Below are 22,245 nucleotides of genomic sequence, written 5' to 3' on the forward strand. Positions count from 1 at the left end.
TACTCTCACTTAATTTCTAGTGACTCTCACGCGGTTTTAAAAACAAACAGTGTTTATGTAATTATGACTGGCAAAACAAAAATAACAGATACAAAATAATAGATACAAAGGTAGAAGTAGAACAGAAGATCAGTGAGTATGACTGTACGCGTATTCCGGTTGCGATTTCCAAAGTAAAACACCAAAAAGACGAGATCACCGGTCTCCGCTGTTGTGTGTTGTGCTGCACATGGATTCAGCACTCAGAGATAAAAGTATACATGTGTAGTCAGACCACTGACACCAACAGTTGGCTTAATTTAAAGCCAATCTTAACTATAACTATGCATATGACCAACAACAAATGCATAAATAAAGCACCACAAAGACCAGGCATAAGCATATCTTTGGTTTATTAAGAATAAAAGTGGCTAACACCTGAAAAACTGAGGGAGATGAGACTCAGAGGGAGGATGCTGTCTCACTGCAGTGACTCTTTGAGCTGCATCCTCCTGTGGTTCCTGTACTGAGAGGGAAAAGAATCAGAAGAGAGAAGACGGGAAGTTAGAAATGACTGTGCAACCATTTTTAAGTATCTAATTTAAATTATGGAAATTAAGTATTAGTATTACAATACATCGTTTATGTTAAAGAAAGTGTGACAAGTTTCATTGTTATTATGAATTTCTGTAAAGAGGACTAGTACTCTAATACATTATTAAAGTGATAACATATAATGGCATGTACTTAGTATAATTTCTCATTTAGCCTTACATTTAGTCATAGTCAGACATTTAATGATTTCTTTCCACTGTTCCTTTTCCTGGAATGATTGTACAGCATACATCTCTGATCATTTAAAAACAAACAAACAAACAGGAAATGGGTATTAACGTTTGAATTTACTCTGAATTTCCCACACAGGGTCTAGATTACAGTCTCAAATATACACTAAAATTTGATTAAATGTCCTTTAGCAAGTTTCACCTCAACTGCTTGCTTTCAGTAGCCAACAGCAAGCTTCTGGCAAAACTGGCTGGATATTTGACCCTTTTTTGGCAGAACTGGTAGAATTTATTTAAATGGTTAGTATCCTGGCACCAATCCTGCTTTTAAATCAAAACAATTTCAATAAGGTTGAGGCCATTCCAGAAGTTTAATATGAAGCTACTGTCATAGTGGAGGTTTCTGAAGCATACATGATATGGACAGTGGTACAGGTTTCTGGACTTCATTAATTCAACGGAAGCACTGGGGAAAGGATGGCCAGAGGGGGAATTGAACAGGATGCTGGTTTCATGGAGAGGATTCAGCTAGGGAGAGAGAGGAGAGAGAAGTTAGTTCAGTCCTTCAAGGGAGATGCAGGGAGTTTTTTTTTTTTTTTTAACCTTTTATTTTGTACTTTTTTCCAATTTTATAGTACATGCAAACAAAAATATGAAAAAGGAACACAAAAGAAACAAACTAAAAGGAATAAAGGACACCTAATCTGTGGAAGAGAGAAAAAAAAACAACGAGGAGAGGTCCCTGCCTTATGGGGCTGAGTGAGTCTTATAGGCTATCCATTTTGTCCACTGTTTTCGGTGTTTGTCAGATTTCAGTCTCAAAGTGTAAGTCATTTTCTCCATTATATATATGTCCTTGATTACATCAGTCCATTCTTCCAATTTTAAAGGGTCACTTTTCAGCCAGTTTTTTGTTATTACCTTTTTGCTTGACGACAACAACATAATTTTAAACAAGTAATGGTCCTCCTTTCTTACATTTTCCCATATTCCAAAATACATTAATCGTACCTCACACAGCACGTCATACCCCAGCACTTTCTTCATTGTTACTGCAATGCTTTCCCAGTAAGGTTTGATATTTTTACACTTCCAAAACACATGAGAATGATTGGCGTCCCAGTCTCCACATAATCTCCAGCATCGTTGGGGTGTTTTCAGCTGCTCGCTTTTGATATAAGGAGTAATAAAGAACCTAATCACATTTTCCAGCCATATTCTCTCCATCGTCTAGAGCTGGTGGAATTATGCTGTGTGAGACATACGGATCGCCAGTCATCCTCTGACAACTCAAGATGTAATTCAGATTCCCACTTTTGTTTGATATATAATGTTTCATTCCTATTCAAATTTTGCAGGCCATTATATAATTTCGATAAAATTCTTAATGGAGGATTTTTATATGCACCTGTTATTATTTATATTATATGGCTTCCTTCTCTCAAGAGCTTCTTCCTAATTTCTGTATTGTAAAAATGTCTTAATTGAAAATACCTAAATAAATCTGATTTATCCAGTCCAAATTGTCTCTGTAGATTCCCGAAGGATTTGAATGTTTTCCCATCTATTAATGTACACATTGCTGTAATTCCTTTATTGACCCATCTTAAAAATGTACTATCCCATTGTCCACTTTGGAATTTTCAAGAATATGCAGGCCAAATCAGCAATTTACAGTCTTCTATAATTCTATATTTCTTCACTATAATCCACCAGAGTTTAATAGTGAATTCAGTAATGAGATTTGTGTTCGTAGACTGGATAGTTTCTTCTCCCAATCTTGCTTGTGGATGACATGATGAGCAATAATTTATCTCCATATGCTTCCATTTTGAGTTGTAATCCGGTGAACACCAGTAAACAATATATCTCAGCTGGGCTGCATAGAAATATTCCTTGAAATTCAGGAGGGCAAGTCCTCCTTTTTCTTTACTTAATTGGAGTATTTTAAATCTTATTCTTGGCTTTGTCCCTTTCCAAATAAATCTACTAACTAATTTATCCCATCTACCAAATTGTGCATCTGGTATATGGACTGGCAATGAAGTGAATAGATACAGTAGTCAAGGAAGCACATTCATTTTTATTACCTCTATTCTTGAGCTAAGGTCCATGACAAGTGGAGCCCATTTAATCAAATCTTTTTGGATTGTATTACTAATCTTTACACAATTTTCCTCGTATAGTGTACTTATTTCGCTAGTTAGATAGACACCTAAATATTTGATCTTATTTGAATCCCATTTTAATTTATATTTGTTTTGAATATTTTAATGCTTTAATCAACCGAGGAAAGGTCGTGTCAGGATCCTGTAGGTATATAATTATATCATCAGCAAAGAGACCTATTCATTGTTCAATTTTAGAAACTAAAACCCCTTTTAAGTCTGCACTTTGCCGTATATACTGAGCCAAAGGTTCGATATACAGAGCAAAAGGGGCTGGACTCAGGCAGCAACCCTGCCTGGTTCCTCTGAAGAGCTCAAAACTGTCTGTCAGGTCCCCATTTATTTTAACTCTAGCCAATGGCCTGGGGTAAAAGGATTGTACACACTCGATGAAGGTACTGTTAAAGCCCATTCTTTTCAAAACAGCAAAAAGAAATATCCAAGAGACTCTATCAAAGGCCTTTTCAGCATCTAAGCTCACTAAGGCTGTTGGGATTTTCTCTTTATTAACTTCGTTAATTATATGCAATGTGTGTCGTATATTATCTTGTGTCTGTCGCCCCTTAATGAACCCTGTCTGGTCTTCATCCACCAGATCTGGGAGAAATGGCTCTAAGCGTCTTGTGATTATGGATGTAAATAATTTATAATCCACATTTAAGATAGAGATTGGGCGATAAGAGTCACAGTTTTCCTTGTTTTTACCTTCTTCTTCAGGGAGTTTAACGGATGGTGTCATAGTGATTCTCCTACTTGTTGCTGGGAGGTTGTCCAAGTGGGGGTACCCAGAGACAGAGCATAGTGAGTGGACTAATTCAAAGGGACAGGTAGTGTACTGGCTCTTGAGCCCGACAAGGATAATGCTTGGTAGAAGCAGACTATCTGGCAGATTCTGGAAGCACCGACTGGTCCTTTAGTACTGGGAATTAATTCAGATCTGATGAGGAACCGGTATATCTGGCAGCATAATGATGATTGAGCTCTGCCCCAGAGGGAGGAGAAGGAGCTCAACTGACCCTGGCCCTCTACACAGAAGAGGAACAGACTTCAAGGACATCATAACCAGAAAACTATAACAGTAGCTTTATCCATTCTGAAACCAGTTCAGATGTCTGTTTGGGATCATTGTCCTGTTGGACAATTGGACAAGATCCAATATCCAAGTTTCAATGGTCTAGCTCAGGGGTGGGCAATCTCAGTCCACGAGGGCTGGTGTCCCTGCAGGTTTTAGATGTGTCCTCGAACCAACACAGCTGATTTAAATGGATAAATTAGCTCCTCAACATGTCCTGAAGTTCTCCAGAGGCCTGGTAACGAACTAATCATGTGATTCAGGTGAGTTTCCCCAAGGTGAGATCTAAAACCTGCAGGGACACCGGCCCTCGTGGACTGAGATTGCCCACCCCTGGTCTACCTATTGGTTTGAGGTGAATTTGAAAAATTTGGAGCTAGTTTTCTTTTTTCATTATTTCATTCACTTTGCACAATATACCAGAACAACCGGCAACAACCTGTATGTATAATTCTTTAAACTTTGTGGATAAAAAAAAACCTAAAATAAATTGAAACGTGTGCATCCATTTCTGATTTTTAACATTATTAAAGATGTATGGTGTACAATCATTGCCTGTGGTCAGAGTATATACATTTAAACTTACCTTGTGTTTCCAGTCTCATTTGGGCCCTTCACCTTCACTCTTGTCCCTCCTCTGCTATCAGCTGAGCTACAAGATAACAGATGTTAATGGTCAACAGGACCATTGAGCCTAAAAACACTATTTATACTATGGACTTCTCAGATATGCTCTCCGACTCTTAATTTATAGCCATATATCACAAAAATAGCTATTTGCCTGATTGTAGTGCAATTATCATCTTATCATATTAGGTCACACTCATTGGATATATTTGTTTAAAGAGATCAGACAACCACCAGCCATAATATTATATTAAGCTAATATTTAATTCAATCAGCTGAACAAAAAGTCACACTTTGATGTTTGTTTGTTTTTTCATTTCATAATCGTGAATGAAAAAAGAAAACATCATGCTAAAATAATTTACAATTAATTATTTGTTTCTGTTTGCTAGTCTAATCTTCCATCAATTAACAGTCCAAAATCTACTAATTCATTAATGCATAATCCACAGATGAACTTTTAATACACAGTGCAGTTTGATTTATGTGTGCTCATGCATACATTCTCATTTCTTTGTTTTAAAAATACATTTTAAACATATGTGCTGCTATATGGATATGAGATGGCTACTGTATGTTGCCGTATTTAATTTACTTACCAATTCTGCAATTGAATTAAAAAAAATGATTCAAAAAATGATACATGATGCTTTATCATTCTGCTGGCAAAATATTCTTTTTTCTTCCACGCAATAGTTTTGACATGTCACGATAGACAGGGGTAATTTAATCCTGGCTGTTACACTCATATAAATACTGCATGTTTCTCATAAGTTCTTTATTGGATGATTCTAATGTTTAATTGCGTGGGTAGAATCTGCTTCCAGTCATTTCTACAGTGTGATTCGGGTCTTATGTATAAATGATACATTTTAACTTCATAAGAAATTATTTATTTTATGTATCATAACCCTGAAATGTAATAACCACTTAATTAGACCTATGGGGAAAAACTGATCAGACTGTTTTTAACTGGTGATCACATCAAAGATCTCTTCAAAGATTCTCTGAACCAGAAAAGACCTTTTGGAGCCCCCGCATGTTGAAGATTTTGACTCTGCCTTCCACTCTTACTATATGTGGAGTGTTTTGTTTCTTGGAGTGTGCATACATTTTTCTTTTTCAAGTGAACTCAACCGCCACATGGCTTTATGTGGGTGTGAGACTTAGAGCATCCTATTGCAACGATGATATTGCCTGAAAATTGCAGCTGACCCCAAGAAATTGATGTCTGTGTGGCTTGTTATAGAAAAATTGGTGTTTTCTCTTACAGTAAACAATCTGTACCGTTATCTACACCAGATATAAGGATGTGATCGTTTTTGCTATAGAGACAGATTACCAGGTGCTGCTCAAATAAGAATCAAAAGTCTATATCTGTGACACTCTAAGAAGGGAGCGGGACCTCTGATAAACAATACTAAACCTGTGATTACTGTTATTTTCTGGATGGAACCCTCCGTTAGACAAGTTTTTATGCCTGAAGCAGATTGTCAGAACTTTTGCAGAGAAACTTATTTAAAGCTCTCTATCCCAGATTACACTGTGAAGGATGTTCATAAATTCATTGTGCATTACAGTGAGTAAAGGCGTACATTGCTATAATAAAAGAACTGTTTTTCCCGCAAGATTCTTTTAAGCTCAAGATTGTGAAAAGTGTAACCTTTTCACAAGCTTTTTAATCAAACGTTAACAGTGAGGTCCTTCATTCTAAGAGTGAGATGTCATTTCCTTTTACTCAGATTGTCGCTGTTTCATGTATATTATTATTTCTGAAAATAGCATTTTCTGTCATTTTAACAGAAAATCACATGTAGGCAGTGCTGGGAAGGTTACTTTTAAAATGTATTCCACTACAGATTACAGAATATATGCCCCAAAATGTATTTTGTAATGTATTCCGTTACGTTACTCAATAAGAGTATTTGGATAACTTAAGATATTATCATGCTGTTTACAACTACATGAATATGATTTATTACTATTACTGAAGGTCCGCGGCTCCGAAACGTAGTAAAGGGACCTCTGGCTAATACTTCAGGTTCCGTGTCGGCTCGTAGCCGAAAAATAGCTTTACTTTGTTGTCTGGGTCAACTTTGCTAGCGAGAGACAGAGAGAGGCTCTCTCCTTGGAGAGGCTGCTCCAACGGAACTTATTGTTTCGGAGAGAAACACGAACACGGTGTACAGTCGAGTCTTAATAGCTTACTTACAACTGGGCTGGTCAGGCACTCTTCTTGGCTGCAGTGGTTATTATTATATTTACATGCTTCCAGCTCCCGTTTCTGCTCGATGACAACTCGTAGTTTTCCACTCTCCTTTTTCTCCCTCCTCGCGCTCACAGACACATAACGGGTATAACTTTTCAGACCTGAATCTCACTGAACCTGAAAAGAGAGTATTAGCCAAAGGACTCAATTTTGCCATTTCTCCGCAACAGTTGCCCATAGTGGACCTTATCACAGCCACAGAAACCGCCATACGGATTAATAAATTATCACAGACAGAAGCAGAGCAAATCAGGATGAAAGTCTCGGCCACCCTCTCCAGTGCCAAAGTCCCTCCGTCCAACCTCACAATACAAGAAAAGAAGGCCGTCGCTTCCCTGAGCAAAGACCACAACATCACTGTTTTACCAACTGATAAGGGAAGATGCACCATGGTCCTAAACATTACAGATTACCACACAAAGATCACTACTCTCCTCAGTGACAACAATACCTACGAAGCGTTAAAGCGAGACCCCACAAGCAGCTACAAAAAGAAAGTTATAACTTGCCTTCAGGACCTTGAAAAGGACAAAATCATTGACCGCCTTACATATCACCGCTTTTACCCAGGGGATGCCATACCCTGCATTTACGGACTTCCTAAAATCCACAAGGAAGCTGTCCCACTCAGACCCATAGTCAGTAGCATAAACTCAGCCACTTATAACATGGCAAAACACCTTGCTACCATCCTTGCCCCTCTTGTGGGGAACACCCCACACACATCAAGAACTCCACCGACTTCACCGAAAAGGTCCAGAAACTTACCCTGGACCCAGATGAAACCATGGTGTCCTTTGATGTAGTCTCTCTCTTCACTTGCATACCCACCACGGAGGCAGCGGAGACTGTCAGGAAACGACTTGGAAGACAGGACCAACTTCACACCCGATCAGATTTGCACACTGTTAGACCTCTGCCTCACCACAACATACTTTAAATACAACGAAGGCTTCTACAGACAAAAACATGGCTGTGCCATGGGCTCCCCCGTGTCATCTATTGTAGCCAACCTTTACATGGAGGAAGTGGAAAGAAAGGCTCTTGGCTCTTTCAAAGGAAGAGTACCCAGCTACTGGTACAGATATGTGGACGACACCTGGGTCAAAATCAAGACACAAGAAGTGGAATCCTTCACTGCGCACATTAACGCTGTGGATAAAAACATCAAGTTCACCAGGGAAGACACAAAGGACAACTTTTTGCCTTTCCGTGGCGATCGTGGCTCAAGAGTTGGGAGCTCACCTTGTAATCGGAAGGTTGCCGGTTCGAGCCCCGGCTTGGACAGTCTCGGTCGTTGTGTCCTTGGGCAAGACACTTCACCCGTTGCCTACTGGTGGTGGTCAGAGGGCCCGGTGGCGCCAGTGTCCGGCAGCCTCGCCTCTCAGTGCGCGCCAGGGTGGCTGTGGCTACAATGTAGCTTGCCATCACCAGTGTGTGAATGGGTGGATGACTGGATATGTAAAGCACTTTGGGGTACTTAAGGACTAGTAAAGCGCTATATAAATACAGGCCATTTACCATTTTTCCTGGACTGCGCTGTGCACATTGCACACATTGAAGAGAATGGCAACCTCAGCATCGAGGTTTACCGGAAGCCCACACACACGGACCAGTACCTCCTCTTTGACTCCCATCACCATCTGGAACACAAACTTGGAGTAATTAGGACCCTACACCACCGGGCAGAACATGTTCCCTCTAAGCCTGAAGGGAAAAAGAAGGAACACACACATGTAAAGGAAGCACTCAAACAAAACCCAAACAGTCCTGACCCGCCACAATATGAAACAGGAAAATACCGCCGTGTAATCCATTTATTTCAACAAAGTAACTGTATTCTAAATACCACCTTTTTAAACGGTAACTGTAACGGAATACAGTTACTCATATTTTGTATTTTAAATACGTAACTGTGGTAAATGTATTCTGTTACTCCCCAACACTGCATGTAGGCCATTGATTTTCCCTAATAAAACCACTTTTACATCACATACAGCTTCAAAAAGAACATATTATTTGTTACAAAAACATGTGCAGGCTTGAGGTTTGAGGCAGGAGACTAATAGTTAAAGTGGTTGACTTTAACTCCTATTAAATCCCTGGGGAGTCGTTTTTGTCACTGCACAGGATGTTCATATGAAAATATTTTTTTATTAAAGGGTGAAATTTTAAAAAGTAGGATGGTGAAAAATAATAATTTTCTAAAGAAAGAATAAAAATAGTTCATATTTTGAACTTCTAGCAGTATAAAGATGAAATTATAAAATGAGAAAATTACTTTGAAGCAACATTTACATGTAATGGTTGGGAGCTGTTGGAGCCTCATGGAAGGTCACTAGCACAATTTTCTGTATTAAATGAGTTAGTTCACATTTATAGATGTGCCAGTTCTCAGACTGTCAGCCTTAGGAAAAATAAAAGCATGCCCTTCTTTTCAGAATTTAACTGGTGCATGCTTGAACCAACATGTTGTTGTAATTAAAACTCTATTTCTGTATTATATACAGTCTGTGGCTTGGACTATGCACATTTCCAGTGTGCAGTGCTATAGCAAAGCCTGACTCTGAAGTGATAATTTCTCCTCGAACAACCACCTACAAATATTTCATGCATGTCACATATTTTACTGAAAGGATTCTTCAAGGAAGGGATTAGTAGCTGCATGCACAGCCGAGAGAAGCTTTTTGAGCTGCATCAATGGTCATAAATGTGATCAGCTGTGTCTTGCACTCTGCATTTTGACATATTGTTTGCTGGCTTTGCAAATCATTTAGCATATCAAATTCTCCTTTAAACGAGATCTTTAACTTACTTTTCCCCCTCTCATCTCCTAGAGCTTGTGTCTTTTTGAAGCTTCTGAAAACATGCCACCTTATCTCTTGTTTTTGTTTTATGTTTTTTTTTTTTTATTAAAACTTTCAAATATAATTTTTAGTACATTTTACTGGTCTGCTGTATTCTTCTACAATGGCTCCTTTAAGAAGTTGTGAGTTCATGTCTGAGGTTCCTAATGTGTCCTCACTCCACTCCCTGGGCAGATGTATAGTCTCGATTTGTTTTTATGTTATAGTTTATGTTTTCTCTTACTGGTTGGCAGATTTCGGAAAACTAGCTATCAGACATTTCTGAGGGATTATGAGCTGTGGAAGGAACAATTTCCATAAATGTGCACATTTCATAGTTGGAATGATCATTTCAACATTACATTTTTTTTTTCCAATGAAGGAGGGAAAATCTGGGTGGCTCCAGTGGCTGATCAGATGGGTGCTGTTCAGCTAGTTTTTACAATATTACAGTTTCTTTGTAAGTATTTTCCAGATTTGGAATGGCTTTCCATTATATATGAATAATATTTCCTTGCTGAAATCAAAAGTGTCATTTGGCTTAGCCTCTTAATGTGTGTCTGTCTGTTCCCAGCTTGTCATTAAGATATCACGACACAGTGGTTTTGTTTTTCCTTTGTTGTTTCTCATTCTTGACTTAATGTATTCATCTTTGCTTTGTGCTTTTTTGTGTGCCTTCCCATCTGGTTTACAGAGTCCTGTCTATCCTGCATTTGTAGCTTTTATTGGCTTTCTTGTGGGAAAACAATATATTCAGGAACAACAGACTGATTTTCTAAGATGGTGAAAAATATTTGTGTGAATGACGCCTGCAACAAGAATAAAAATCTACAGCCTTGTCAATCGTGTCTCATACTGGTCCCAGGAAACTGCGATGTTTCAGACCAGAAAGCAAAACTGTTCTGAACAAAGGAAAAATCATGAAACATCCACATGGATGACAAAGTGAAGAAGAAAATCAATACAAAACATCCTTGTAATGGCTAGAAAAGTAGCTGCCAGATTTGTACAATGCTGTGCTGATACAGAAACTGCAATAGATACATACATATATATATAACAAAACATAATATAGGCTTAATTTACTCATATTTTAAAGGGAATTACAGGTGACAGTAGTTGGGGCTTTCCAACTGTACTCTTTAATACAGTTTTTCTCATATTACACTGTTATTCAAATATATTGTCCTGTTTTTTAATATTAACCACTGCCATCATGCCACTAAAACTCTCCTGTAAATACTGAACTGATGGCTATGCCATAGTCTAATTCTCTGCATTTATTACGTCTAGCAAACTGTTTAGATGCTTTAATCAATCATATATCGTTAGCTTCATAGCATAAGTGCCTAAGTCATTGACTTAGTCAAATGACTTAGGCACTTATGCTATGAAGCTAACGATATTCAAACTGGGCCTTTCACAAAGATGAGATGACCTACTTTGAGGCACTGCACAGCATTTTTATTCCTCAGTCTCATTAATAAAGATGATGTCCCACATTTTAATGGCCATTAGTTTACAAAAGCCCACAGTGGGAGACATGCACTTTTTAAGGTCTTGCTTTATCCCATTAAACATATGAAAACAGAAAAAAATCACATGGTCCTTTGCAGGTGTTAAAATTAGGTAAATGCAGCCTCAAATCAACAAAATACATGCAATTGTTGGTGTTGGTCAATTAAAGAAGAGCTATGTGATCATTAACCAAAAAATTGAAGCCATCATTTAGCAGTGAGAAAGATTATTTACATGTAGCGATCAATTGTCAAGCATGGTAGTGGAGGGGTGATGATTTGGGCTTGTTTTGCAGCAGCAGAACCTGAACACCTTGCCGTCTGGGAGTAAGCCTTGAATTGCCAAAGTATTCTAGTCATTTTGATCCTGAGCGGATAAGAGAAAATTCATTTTTTAAATTCCTTTTTAACACATTAAGTTTTTGCTATAGTTACTTTTTTATTTATTTACCACAAAGTAAAATATGGTGTCCTGTAATGTGACATTCAGTCATTTCAGTCTACCCTTCAGTATTAGTAACGTGTCCCACACAAACCAACTCCTTGCACCACATTTAGTTTGCTGAGATCTGGTCACCCTACTTTTATGGTTGTAGCAGATCTACAGGATTCTGTTCACTGTTTTGGCTCTTAAATAGTTGATTATCTACTGTACCAATAAATATAATTTTAAGCCAGTTAATTCAAAGATGTTGAATTTTTGATACGGCGCTGAAGAATAACATAAACCTCCTGTTTGTTTTTTATGACGTCTGTGTGTCTGTTTATGTCTGGCCTACTTCTTTTACAGAGCTTGGGGAGCTGCATGCTCCTGATGAAGTGGAAGTGTTACATTATGAATGTGGAGGTAGATAACTTACAATCACTCAACACAGTGCAAACCTGAGATGTTCTCACGTATCCACATAACAAAGCACACATGTGTGATAGCTCTCTGAGCAAAGGGAAAAGGCATTCTATCTTACTTTGTGCTCTGAAACTTTTGAGTGACTCTGTTCTCCAACGATGCCCGTATGTCTGTTTTCTGTTAAAAAAATAATGAAGATTAATGTAATATTTTTTGAACGTGTATATGATTCAATTTATAAATTGATCACAATGAAGACTGTGTGAAAAATATTCATTAATGGTTAAAAATATGCGACTTAACAAAAATATAGCAATAAATATTTATGATGTCACAAGGCTGATAAATCATCTGTCCATCAGTTTCTCAAAGTTAAATCTCAATGTGACTTTGTGGCACATTAACAGAAGATGCTGCCTCTGCTTATTCATTTGCATAAGCCGCACACGGTAGATTTTAGTTGCACCTTAATTTGCATATTGCTGAGCAGCGTCCCACTGTTTAACAGCTGGTTATATTGCCATCCCCAGCCCACCTCCCCCACATAGCTCTGCCTGGGAATGGGTGGGAGGGCATCTGGTGGAGCTCGGCACAGGTAACTGAGGTCACCTGTGGCCTCAGGTGATGTGGCACCCACACCGATGTACCGGGTAAAGTAATTGGATCTTGGCCTATAGTCTCTGATTCCATCTGGACCTGGTGAGTGGATAAAGCAGGTAAAAAAAAAAAAAAAATACAAACAAACTCAAAGCTTTTATTCACAGCTTTAATAAACTTAAGTACCATAAAAATGTAGTCTATATTCAACTTAAGGTGATTTAATAAATATTATTATATTATACACAAACACAGACAGGCACAAATAGTCAGTTTGGTTCAGGTTATAGTGCCATCATGTGTCCAGTTGCAGCTATATTTGCTTGGACATGCACCATTTCCTTGAATATTTAATAATTGATCAACCATGGTGTGCAGTTTAAAGCACAATTACAGGAAACTGGGTTACAGTTATCTGGCAGCAAATACTTTCTTATTAATTCCAACACACTCACACTCATAAAGTATTATAGATATGGCAGCAGAGACATTGCTTCAGCTCTAATTTTAACTTCATAATTTGATCCCCCAGAACTTTAGTGAGTTGAAGAAACTAATAAAAGCATCTTCTCTGCATACATCGGCCTACCTGTAAAAATCATCCTCTGTCCATACTGTGGCTGTCCTGCAGTTGTTTCACTGTTTTGCATCATTTCTCTTCCTGTTATGTTTGGACTAGTTGCAGACTAGATACACCTAGATAATGGCCACCCATGGGTGATAACATGAGCCCAGCAGTCTGCTCTGTCCTCAGGGCCATGGCTGGTTGTCATGGAATCATTACTTGTATCCTAGTTACAGCCTAAAAGCAGATTATACTTTAAGTGTTGAACTATGCCCATTCACTCCTTTATTTATATGAAGTATTTATGTATTTATTTATGTCAAGCCCTGTAAAATTAAGTAAAATATATCCTGTCCCTGGTTATAAGTAAATTAATTGTTATTTACTAAGTACATTAAAAAGCAGCTTTCCATTTGCTGCATAATAAAAACAAAACCTTGTTGATGAAGCAATGAAATACCAAATGAAAAGAGAATAGTTATTAAGCACATAGCAACCACGCAAACAGCAGAGATAAACAAACTGCAAATAACAGAGTGAAAAGCCAATTACACAATGAAATGAAATGAATGAATGAATGAATAAATAAATGTATTCATTTATTCGGAAACTCAATGAAACTACCAACCATGAATGCAAAAATAACAGGGTATCAAGTGGACTTGAAAAAGTCTTTACAGTTTGATTTAATATGAAAAGAAAAACTGTTTCAGAATCTTTGTAAAGCAAATGAAAAAGTCCACTCCACGTGAGCGGGGAACTGAAAAAGAGCAGATAATAATCTAAGTTACGCCAAGGCAGAAAAGTTTTGTAAAGCTTAAATGTTAAGGGCTTACTAATCAAGCCAGAATCTTGAAAAAGCTTGACCCCATGTACAAGGAGTTACAGTAATCCAATTGTAAAGCATAAAAACCACTTTCCTCAGACTATTAACAGAGCGAAGGAACTCTTAAGGAAACTTTTCACAATTCATTGATCAAGGCAGCTAAACATCCTTGTTGGTGAACACAGACAGTCTGCTGTAAATGAGAGGTAAAACTATGTTTCATCAGCATAACAGTGATGCCATATTATATTTTTCAAAGATGGATACAAAGGGGAGGGAAATGGAAAATATAAAAGTGGCCCCAACACAGACCCCTGGGGGATAACACATTTAATAGGGTAAGATGTCCCATCTGACACTGGAGTACAACCATAACCTGCAGATCAGCTTTGGCCTGAAATTGACAGAAAAATGTTTTGTCTTCTGGATTTTGGTCTAAACAAGACTTTAATTTTGAAGGATGTTGGAGTGAATAACCTAGGTAGCAACTCAGTCTTCAGGGTGTGTGCTAGATTTCATCAATAAGGGTGGTACAGCTGCTTGTTTAAAACAGGAAGGAAACACTGCATTGATCAAATAACAATGAATTATACACCAAGGTTCATATTTTCGTATTTTCTCACAGCTGTAATCCCTCATTGAGCCACTTGGTGGAGCCAAAGCATAATTTTTTGCCACATTACGCCCTCCGTTCCCTTTTTTGTTAAATGGACTCGCCCATGATTAGCCGCCTCCTTGTGACAATAATCTCTGTCAAGTGAAATACAACAACAGCCAGACAGGAAATGCCACGGTGGTCCCTTCAAAACAGAACAGCACGATTTCTTAACCAAAGCGGACTTGTAGGGAAAATAATAACCTTGTTCAAAAACCTGCACGTTTAAAGAAGAAACTAAAATATTTCTCTATAACAGCTTACTATATTGATATAGGTGGACTCGACTGATTTTCTTTCTTTAAAAACGGTCATAAACAAAGGTAATTTTTGCATTGAAGCCTTGCATAAAAGTGAGGAAAATGATGCAAAACACACCCAAATGCATATTTATTTATGTATATTTTGCCTAAAATTTCCACAGCCTTCATTGTCTTTTTATTAGCGTCATTTGGGGGTATTATTTTGAAAGGTTGTAAGTAACGTCCACTGGTAACTCCGCTGGTCTTTATGCTCTCGGTATGTCAGTCACCATGGTGGCATACAACAGAGCAGAGCGGCGGCGGCTCTATCTTGACTTTTAGCTCCATCAAAATGCAAACATAGTAGATTTTCTCAGTGAGAGGACGGGAGTCTTCCTCTGATAATGGGCGTGAGCTGGTTGCTGACGGGTTAGCCGCTTGCTATTTCCTCACTTTTTTGTTTGCTGGATCCTTACATGGAATTTCTCCCCCGTCGCTAGCAGAGCAGAATGCTGAAGAGACAAGGAATGGCTTTAATGAACGCTGGCTTGAATAAAGGGACAACACTTTCTACGCTAAGAAAATAACTCTTAAGAGGGGGAGTTTGACCGGCGCTTTTAAAGGAAGTTTCCTCCCCGGTGGGGACCGGTGTTGGCAGCCGGATTCGGCACGGGCAGCAGAAAGACAGACACTCTGAGGAGACTGCTCGGCTGTCTGGCTCCAGTCGTGGCCTGGCTCAGGGCACTCCCAGCTTACCCGCTAGCATCTGAGCACAGGCGACGAGAATAAAGCAAGACAATAGGGGGACTTGTTTTGTATATATCCTGCCCCTGGATAGAGGTAATTTTAAGGATAAGGAATTCCACATCCTCTAGACGGCTTCTTCCAAAACAATGGCGTCTTACGTGGATAACAGCTTTCGGCAGGCTGTGATGAAGAATCCGGCTGAACGGACGCAACAGGTCAGAAGAAATTATTCATTGCATGTTGTTGCTAATTGGATTTTCATGGAAATTAGTAGCCTCCGCCGTTTTTTGTCACTTTGTTGCAACATTTTAGCATTGCAACATTTTAAAGTGTAACAGTTAAACAGTGTTTCTGAGTGCAACTGTTGCCATTCAGCTCGTCTCAGCGGCTACATCCCGCTAAGCCCTCTATCAGCAGAGATAATCAAGGCTACTTAATGTAACAGGAGCTGCGGCCATTGGTGGAACTCTAACCCGCCTGTGGCGTATAGCATCGCTCTGTGTATTGTGGTTTTACATCTCTGCAAGTCGCAAACGTCGTCTCTTGCAAAACTGATTTTTTTTTGCATGCAACAAAATCCAAATAATAAGGGTGGCAGAGATATATGTAAGGGTTTTAAAAGAGAATAACACAAAGGAGACAAAGAAAAGGGCAAGGGAGCCCAGAGGAAATCCGTTTGATCAGAAATGAATAGGATGTAGAAAATCTGTGATTGGGCGGAAAGTCAGACAGCACACTGCCCTGATGCAGATGGTGCACATGAAAAGTTTAAACAATGTTACAGTAGGGAAGGAAGTATTCAGACTAAGAACATATGTAAAATGCATTATCCTCTACTGTAATATTACAAAGGTTTAGCCTTAAAATAGTAAATAAAACATGTTTGTGCTGAATCATATACACTTTTTTAAATTGATGCATTAATGCGTAAATCACACTAACATTGCAGGTGGAGATGCAGCATTAGCGCTATAATAATAATTTAAAAAACACCAACATGGTATAGTAATAGATTTATTTTTAAAACGAACGAAAGATGCATCCAAAATAACTTACAAATACTTAAGTGAGATGGAAGTACATTGAGGGCCAGTGCCGCCCCATACCTACTCTACAGGCACATCCCTGTATGAAAGTCAAGGACAAGAGGCTAATCCACAGATAGCGCGTGGACGATACTGGGCTGTAAATTTGGACATTACCCCGGTTTATGGTAGACGTTGACAGACTAATGCTTCTGATGACTATCCTATAGGTTACTTTTGATACCGCTTCACCGACTAGTAGTAGTGGTCCATTAATGTTTTGTCACACAGTTTCTGTGGTGGGAATGGACAGACATTGGTGCTTTTCTTGTCCTGCAGTTAAAATCAGGAGGAAAAAAAATCTTCCAAACAGTTCCCTGCTACTTGTGTCTAAAGCTCAGTACTGTTACGTTTTTGTCCTACCTCTGAGAAGTTTGTAGTGCAATCCATATCCTGCCTGAACATGCAAATCCTGTGGGCTGTGGTTGTGACCCTTTGAGCTGCACATGCTTGTACACACCCAGGCTGGTAAGGTATCAGATATAGGACGTTATGCTTTGCATTTTTGCAGAGATCAAATATAAATCCAGTTTGGCTGTGAAGCTGAAATCATTTCATTTGAGCCGTCTCCACGGCTCCGGTGCCAAAAGCTTTACACATAATGGACAATCGATAGTCCATCACTTGAACCAGAGAGCTACAGTTAGTGGCACAGCCTCTGCCCATGTCTGTCTGACATTAAGGAAACAATTATGGTGTCACTGGTGTCACATTAACTGCCCTAGGCTCATGGTCTTTACAGCTTTATGCAAGTTGTAATTTGTATGGGTGACAGATGCCAACATGGTGATGGAAACTGGATAAAGAATTTGGCTTGTCTCACTAGCAGCTGTGCTCATCTAAGATTGGTTTGTTACCATTTAATGATAAGCATTTATTATTGATCAGTATATTTTGAATTAACTCTCTTGTCTGTAAAGAAATGCTTCACATTTTTGAGAAGCTTTAATTTAAAAATTTGTGTCAATCTATTTTTTCTTCTGAAAAATTTCTCAGGAAACGAAAACAAAAACATTTTTCCTATATCTGGCATCCTCTCAAGATCTATGTCTAAAGCATAACCCGCCTCAACTTGCAACCCCACCTGTAAGAATTTACATCAGCATAGCTTTATTTATGGCCATCTCAAAGGGCTGTTTATGAGGCAGTCCTAACTTGCCAAGAGTATGTGAGAAGATATTAAGCACTTGGAATTTCTTGGCTTGAAAAGTGTCAGATTAAAATACTTCAATAAAATATGACCTTCTGGAAGACTCTGTAAAATGATAATAAAAAAGAAATCAGTGGTATGGCTCTGGTCCTTGAGCACTTTGGAGCCACGGTATCAAATCATGCTGTGTAAGTATGCAAACATTTCATCCCAGAGGGCTTTACTGTAGGAAGTCTCTGCACTTCTGAGTGAGTGAGTGACAGGTTGGAAGGAGGAAAATGCTTCCCAGATCCCATAGGTCATTGCAATGAAGAAAAATGAACAGCAAGGCTGACTAGGGCAATTTTAACAGCGACTGTGATTGAGAATGATGGTGTCATTTGGGACATTGTAACAGGATTTGAATGCATCCATGTTGTTTTACAGTTACAGAGAAGTCCAAAGGAATAAAAGCTCCTGGAAAGCCTCTGCTTTTTCTGCAGAAACCACTATATGGAAATCTTATGACTCTGCAGCTACATTGTCATTGTTTTTCTGTACCAGCACCTTTCCCAAGTGTTCCTTTCAAATGTCTCGGGACTGTGCTGGCTCACGCAGTTTATCCTAATGGTGTTGGCAGGACCTCTCTGTCAGGATTAGCCACCAGTTAGAGGGATCTGTCTTTATCGCTCATGACTCGCCACACAGTCGGATTTGACCTATAGCATACGGCAGGTTAAATAGCTGACCACTTGACAGGTAGTGTTCTGGCCGGCACTGTTGCTCTCTGTCCTTTGCACAATTTATTTATATATATTTTTGCACTGTAAAGGGAAGGAAGAGCCCTGAATTTTTGACATTTAAGGTCAAAGAATAATCAAGAGGGAAGGAGATGGAGGACAAGGATGCATTTTTCTCTCTGAAGCATTGCTTTTTTTCCAGCAGTGACATAAATTAAGATAATATGACATGGATATTTGATCTGTGATATCTTTTTTTTTTAATCTGATATCTTTTATATACAAATTCAAACCTATGCTACACAGAGAATTACTTCCCTTCAGTTAAAGCACTGTTTCTGAAACTCGCGTTGTTTTTCTGAGACTTGCTCCCAGTGGCACTGTTGTGTTGTTTCCGTTAGTTCTGTTCATATGATCCTAACTTTTCTCCCAATCCAGGCATTTTGATTTAGTTCTGTTGTTGACGGATTTCCTTTACACACTATAAAATGCGGGTTTGTCTGTGGTTTTACTGCTTTAGTTCATGACTGTCTGTTATTTTTTGATCTCTGTACAAATGACAGCGAGCCAGCTTCAGGAGAGATACTGATGTGTAAGTCTTTGAGGACAAAGGCATACATGCTTGGCTAATTAGCTCAATTTTAATATTCCATTCATTATCATTGTGTTATTTAATTTTTTTGCCCAGTATATTCTAACAAATACGCACACCATCACTCAGTTATTGTAAGACTTTCAAACATTTTCTTCTTTAGTTTTATTCCTAAATATTTTGACCTTTAAATAAGAAGTGTGAGATTTTCATTTGTTTATAAAGTTCTGTTATGTTTTTGTTTAAATTGAACAAAATCTTCAAGAGCAAACTTCATTTAAGTGGATTCAGTGTCTCTGTTTGGCCACTTAAAATGGGTTATAAATGCAGTGAAATTAGCTGGGTTGAAGATTTAGAAAGACAGCTTGCACAGACTGAAAATGAATTAATGAGTGATATCACTTCATTTAGTTTTGCTGGAACCAAAATGTGCACATACGTGTCTTTCTGTGGTGCGCAGTTGTGGCTCTGGTTTATTTTCAGCAAGTAGATGGATGCAGGACTGACATCTCTCCTCTTGTTTAGCCAGGTGGCAAAGCTAAAGGCCACAAACAACAGTCCTCTGCTGTTGTGACCCCGTTTCGCAGTCACATAGCTGGAAGGACACGCTGCCTACTTTGCATTGTTTCCACATATTCTGGATCAGCATAAGAGATCAGAGAAGACCTGCAGTGACCTTATAAGAGACACTAGGGGGAAGATGGATGAATTTGGGTGAATGTAATGGCCATTATTTAGCCTCGCAAATTGCAGTTAGTAAGGTAAAGAACCAGTCAATCCAGTCCAAACATCTTCAGTGTTTCTGATTGTAAAATAGTCCAGTCACTAGTTTAGAATGTGTTATGATCTTGAATGTGTACATTTATGATCGATTGCTTTGCAAGTACAAACAGTAGTTTTAAAAAAAAAAAAATTCTTTTTGATGCAGCAAAGCTTTTACCACTTTAACCAGTTTACCTATGGCTGATTATAAAAGCATTTGCCAGACTGCAAAATGACTAATATGGACAAACCCACCCTGGCGCTCAGCATCCTGCTTAGCGCAGTCAGGAAGAGGAAAGTCGTCAGGATGCTTTTAGAGGAGGAAGAATGTCTGAGAACCACAAAGCTTTGTTTTTATTTTTTTGAAGTGTGGTGTTGTTTTCTAGCTACCTTTCTATTTTTGTAACGATGTCAGAATTATGGAAACATCAATTTAAATCCCAATCACTGGTTGAAAAACAAGGATGAACTTCTGTAGTGTTTTTTTCCCCTTCGATTTCTTATATGCAGAAGTTTTAATGGTGCAATCTTCCTAGGCAGCACAAGGTTTCCTAATTCTCCAAACCTCCAGTCTGTCCTGTATATTTAGGTGCTGCTTGCCTTGGCGTTTGCAGGCACTCTGCAGCAGTAACCCTGTAGAAGTAAAGTGATGTCACATGTTATTCTTGTGTTGAAAGCGGAGACTGCATACAGACTGAAGTGGTTACACACACCGCGGTCTCAGTGACGTACATTTCCCAGTTTAAATACAGGGGATGATTTCAGGAAGGACTGGGGGGGGGGACCTCCCAACATATGATGCATTCAAAGAAGACCGGCACAGTTTCTTACTCACTTATTTAAATCATACGTGCACATCTTTTTTTTTTCTTTTTTTTTTTTCTTTCCCCATTAGTTTTTTTTTTTTTTTTTTACGATGTTGCGATGGCACTAAAGCATAGCGTTGTCTGCTGGTAGGTAGACTCATAAAAGCTATTGAATATATCATAAAAGACTTAAATCTCATGACTGTAGAGGATGCTGCTGATGAAAAAGTTTGATCTTATAACCCGTTTTACTGCAAGAAGATGACATTTATAGATGTTATACAGTCCACTGGTCATATAAATGTCTGATATCGTAATTGAATACAAGGCAGGCATGTTTTACATTCCTGAGGCGGTTTTACTTACTGGAATACACCAGGATGTTTGTGTAGCCCTGCGTGCCAGTTACTCCCTAAAATCTAATAATGAAAATGGCAATCCAGAGTAGTTTGTTTAAATGCACCACAAAGGTTGAAACAAATTAAGCACACAACAGCTTTGACTATTCTATAAAGCATCATAGCTAAAGCTCTTCAGCTTTTGGGTAATAGGGGTGTATTTCTACAATAAAAATATGCGAACATGTAAAATACTGTTAGGGATGTATAAATGAATCCTGTAAGAAATGCTTGACATTAATTAGGGTGATGATTGTATTCCAGCTGTGATAATATGTGAAGTCATTTAAATTTTTGTGTATTCTCAGCTGGTTTTCAACTTGGCTGATTTGGCGTTAGCTTTAGGTTTTGCTTTGTTTTATTTATATTTTGTCTGGATAGTTTTTCCAGCTGAGAAGAATTTGGGAGAAATGATGTACTTTGCTCAGTAGTTGTTTAGAAGTAGATCTGCAAAAATGTGAGTTGTGGCTGCATTGCATTCTGGTTCATTGAGGCTGCAGAGACATGCACATTTTATTTTATTTTGTTTTCTTTTTCTTTCTGTGCTTAAACGGCGATGGTGAATTTGGAGACGAGTTTGTGATGTTTTTGTTTTTTTTTAAAAAATAGATTTTGAAATATGTTTTTAGGGAAAGTGGTGCATCAATTGTTCTCATTTTCTGGTTTAGCACTAATCATATCAAATATCATTGTTGTGGAGCTTGTCAGCAGCTCGACCCAGTTTTTTTCTTTGACCCACGAAAACAAGTGTGGTGGGTAGACTTCATCTTCAGGGGAGGCACTTGAAAAAGTGTTTTATCTCACAGAAGTTGAAAGTATCCTCGATTTCCTTGAGCTAAACTGTGTTCCTTTTACAACAATGGAGTGTGAGAGAAAGTTAATGCAACACAATGGCTGAAATGTTTATCCAGACACCCCTGCTGGCTTTTGAGTTGCTTACTCTGCACTTTGTGGTTGCTAATTTCATTTTGTGCTCTTGGATGTTTTTGCA

At 38.5% G+C, this 22,245-nt stretch overlaps 1 protein-coding gene across 6 annotated transcripts in view; it reads left to right on the forward strand.

The window, feature by feature from the left end:
* The first annotated feature begins 15,268 nt into the window (after positions 1 to 15,268).
* Positions 15,269 to 22,245, forward strand: part of rapgef2b (Rap guanine nucleotide exchange factor 2b) — a 109,673-nt gene continuing 102,696 nt past the window's right edge. For all 6 annotated transcript variants that reach the window (XM_080900905.1, XM_080900909.1, XM_080900910.1 and 3 more), the window contains exon 1: positions 15,269 to 15,957. In XM_080900905.1, coding sequence (XP_080757031.1) covers positions 15,889 to 15,957 — 69 coding nt within the window. In that variant the 5' untranslated portion in view covers positions 15,269 to 15,888. The remainder of the gene's footprint in view (positions 15,958 to 22,245) is intronic.

Source organism: Rhamphochromis sp. 'chilingali' (genome assembly GCF_963969265.1).
Source record: "Rhamphochromis sp. 'chilingali' genome assembly, chromosome: 13".
Taxonomy (NCBI): Eukaryota; Metazoa; Chordata; class Actinopteri; order Cichliformes; family Cichlidae; genus Rhamphochromis; species Rhamphochromis sp. 'chilingali'.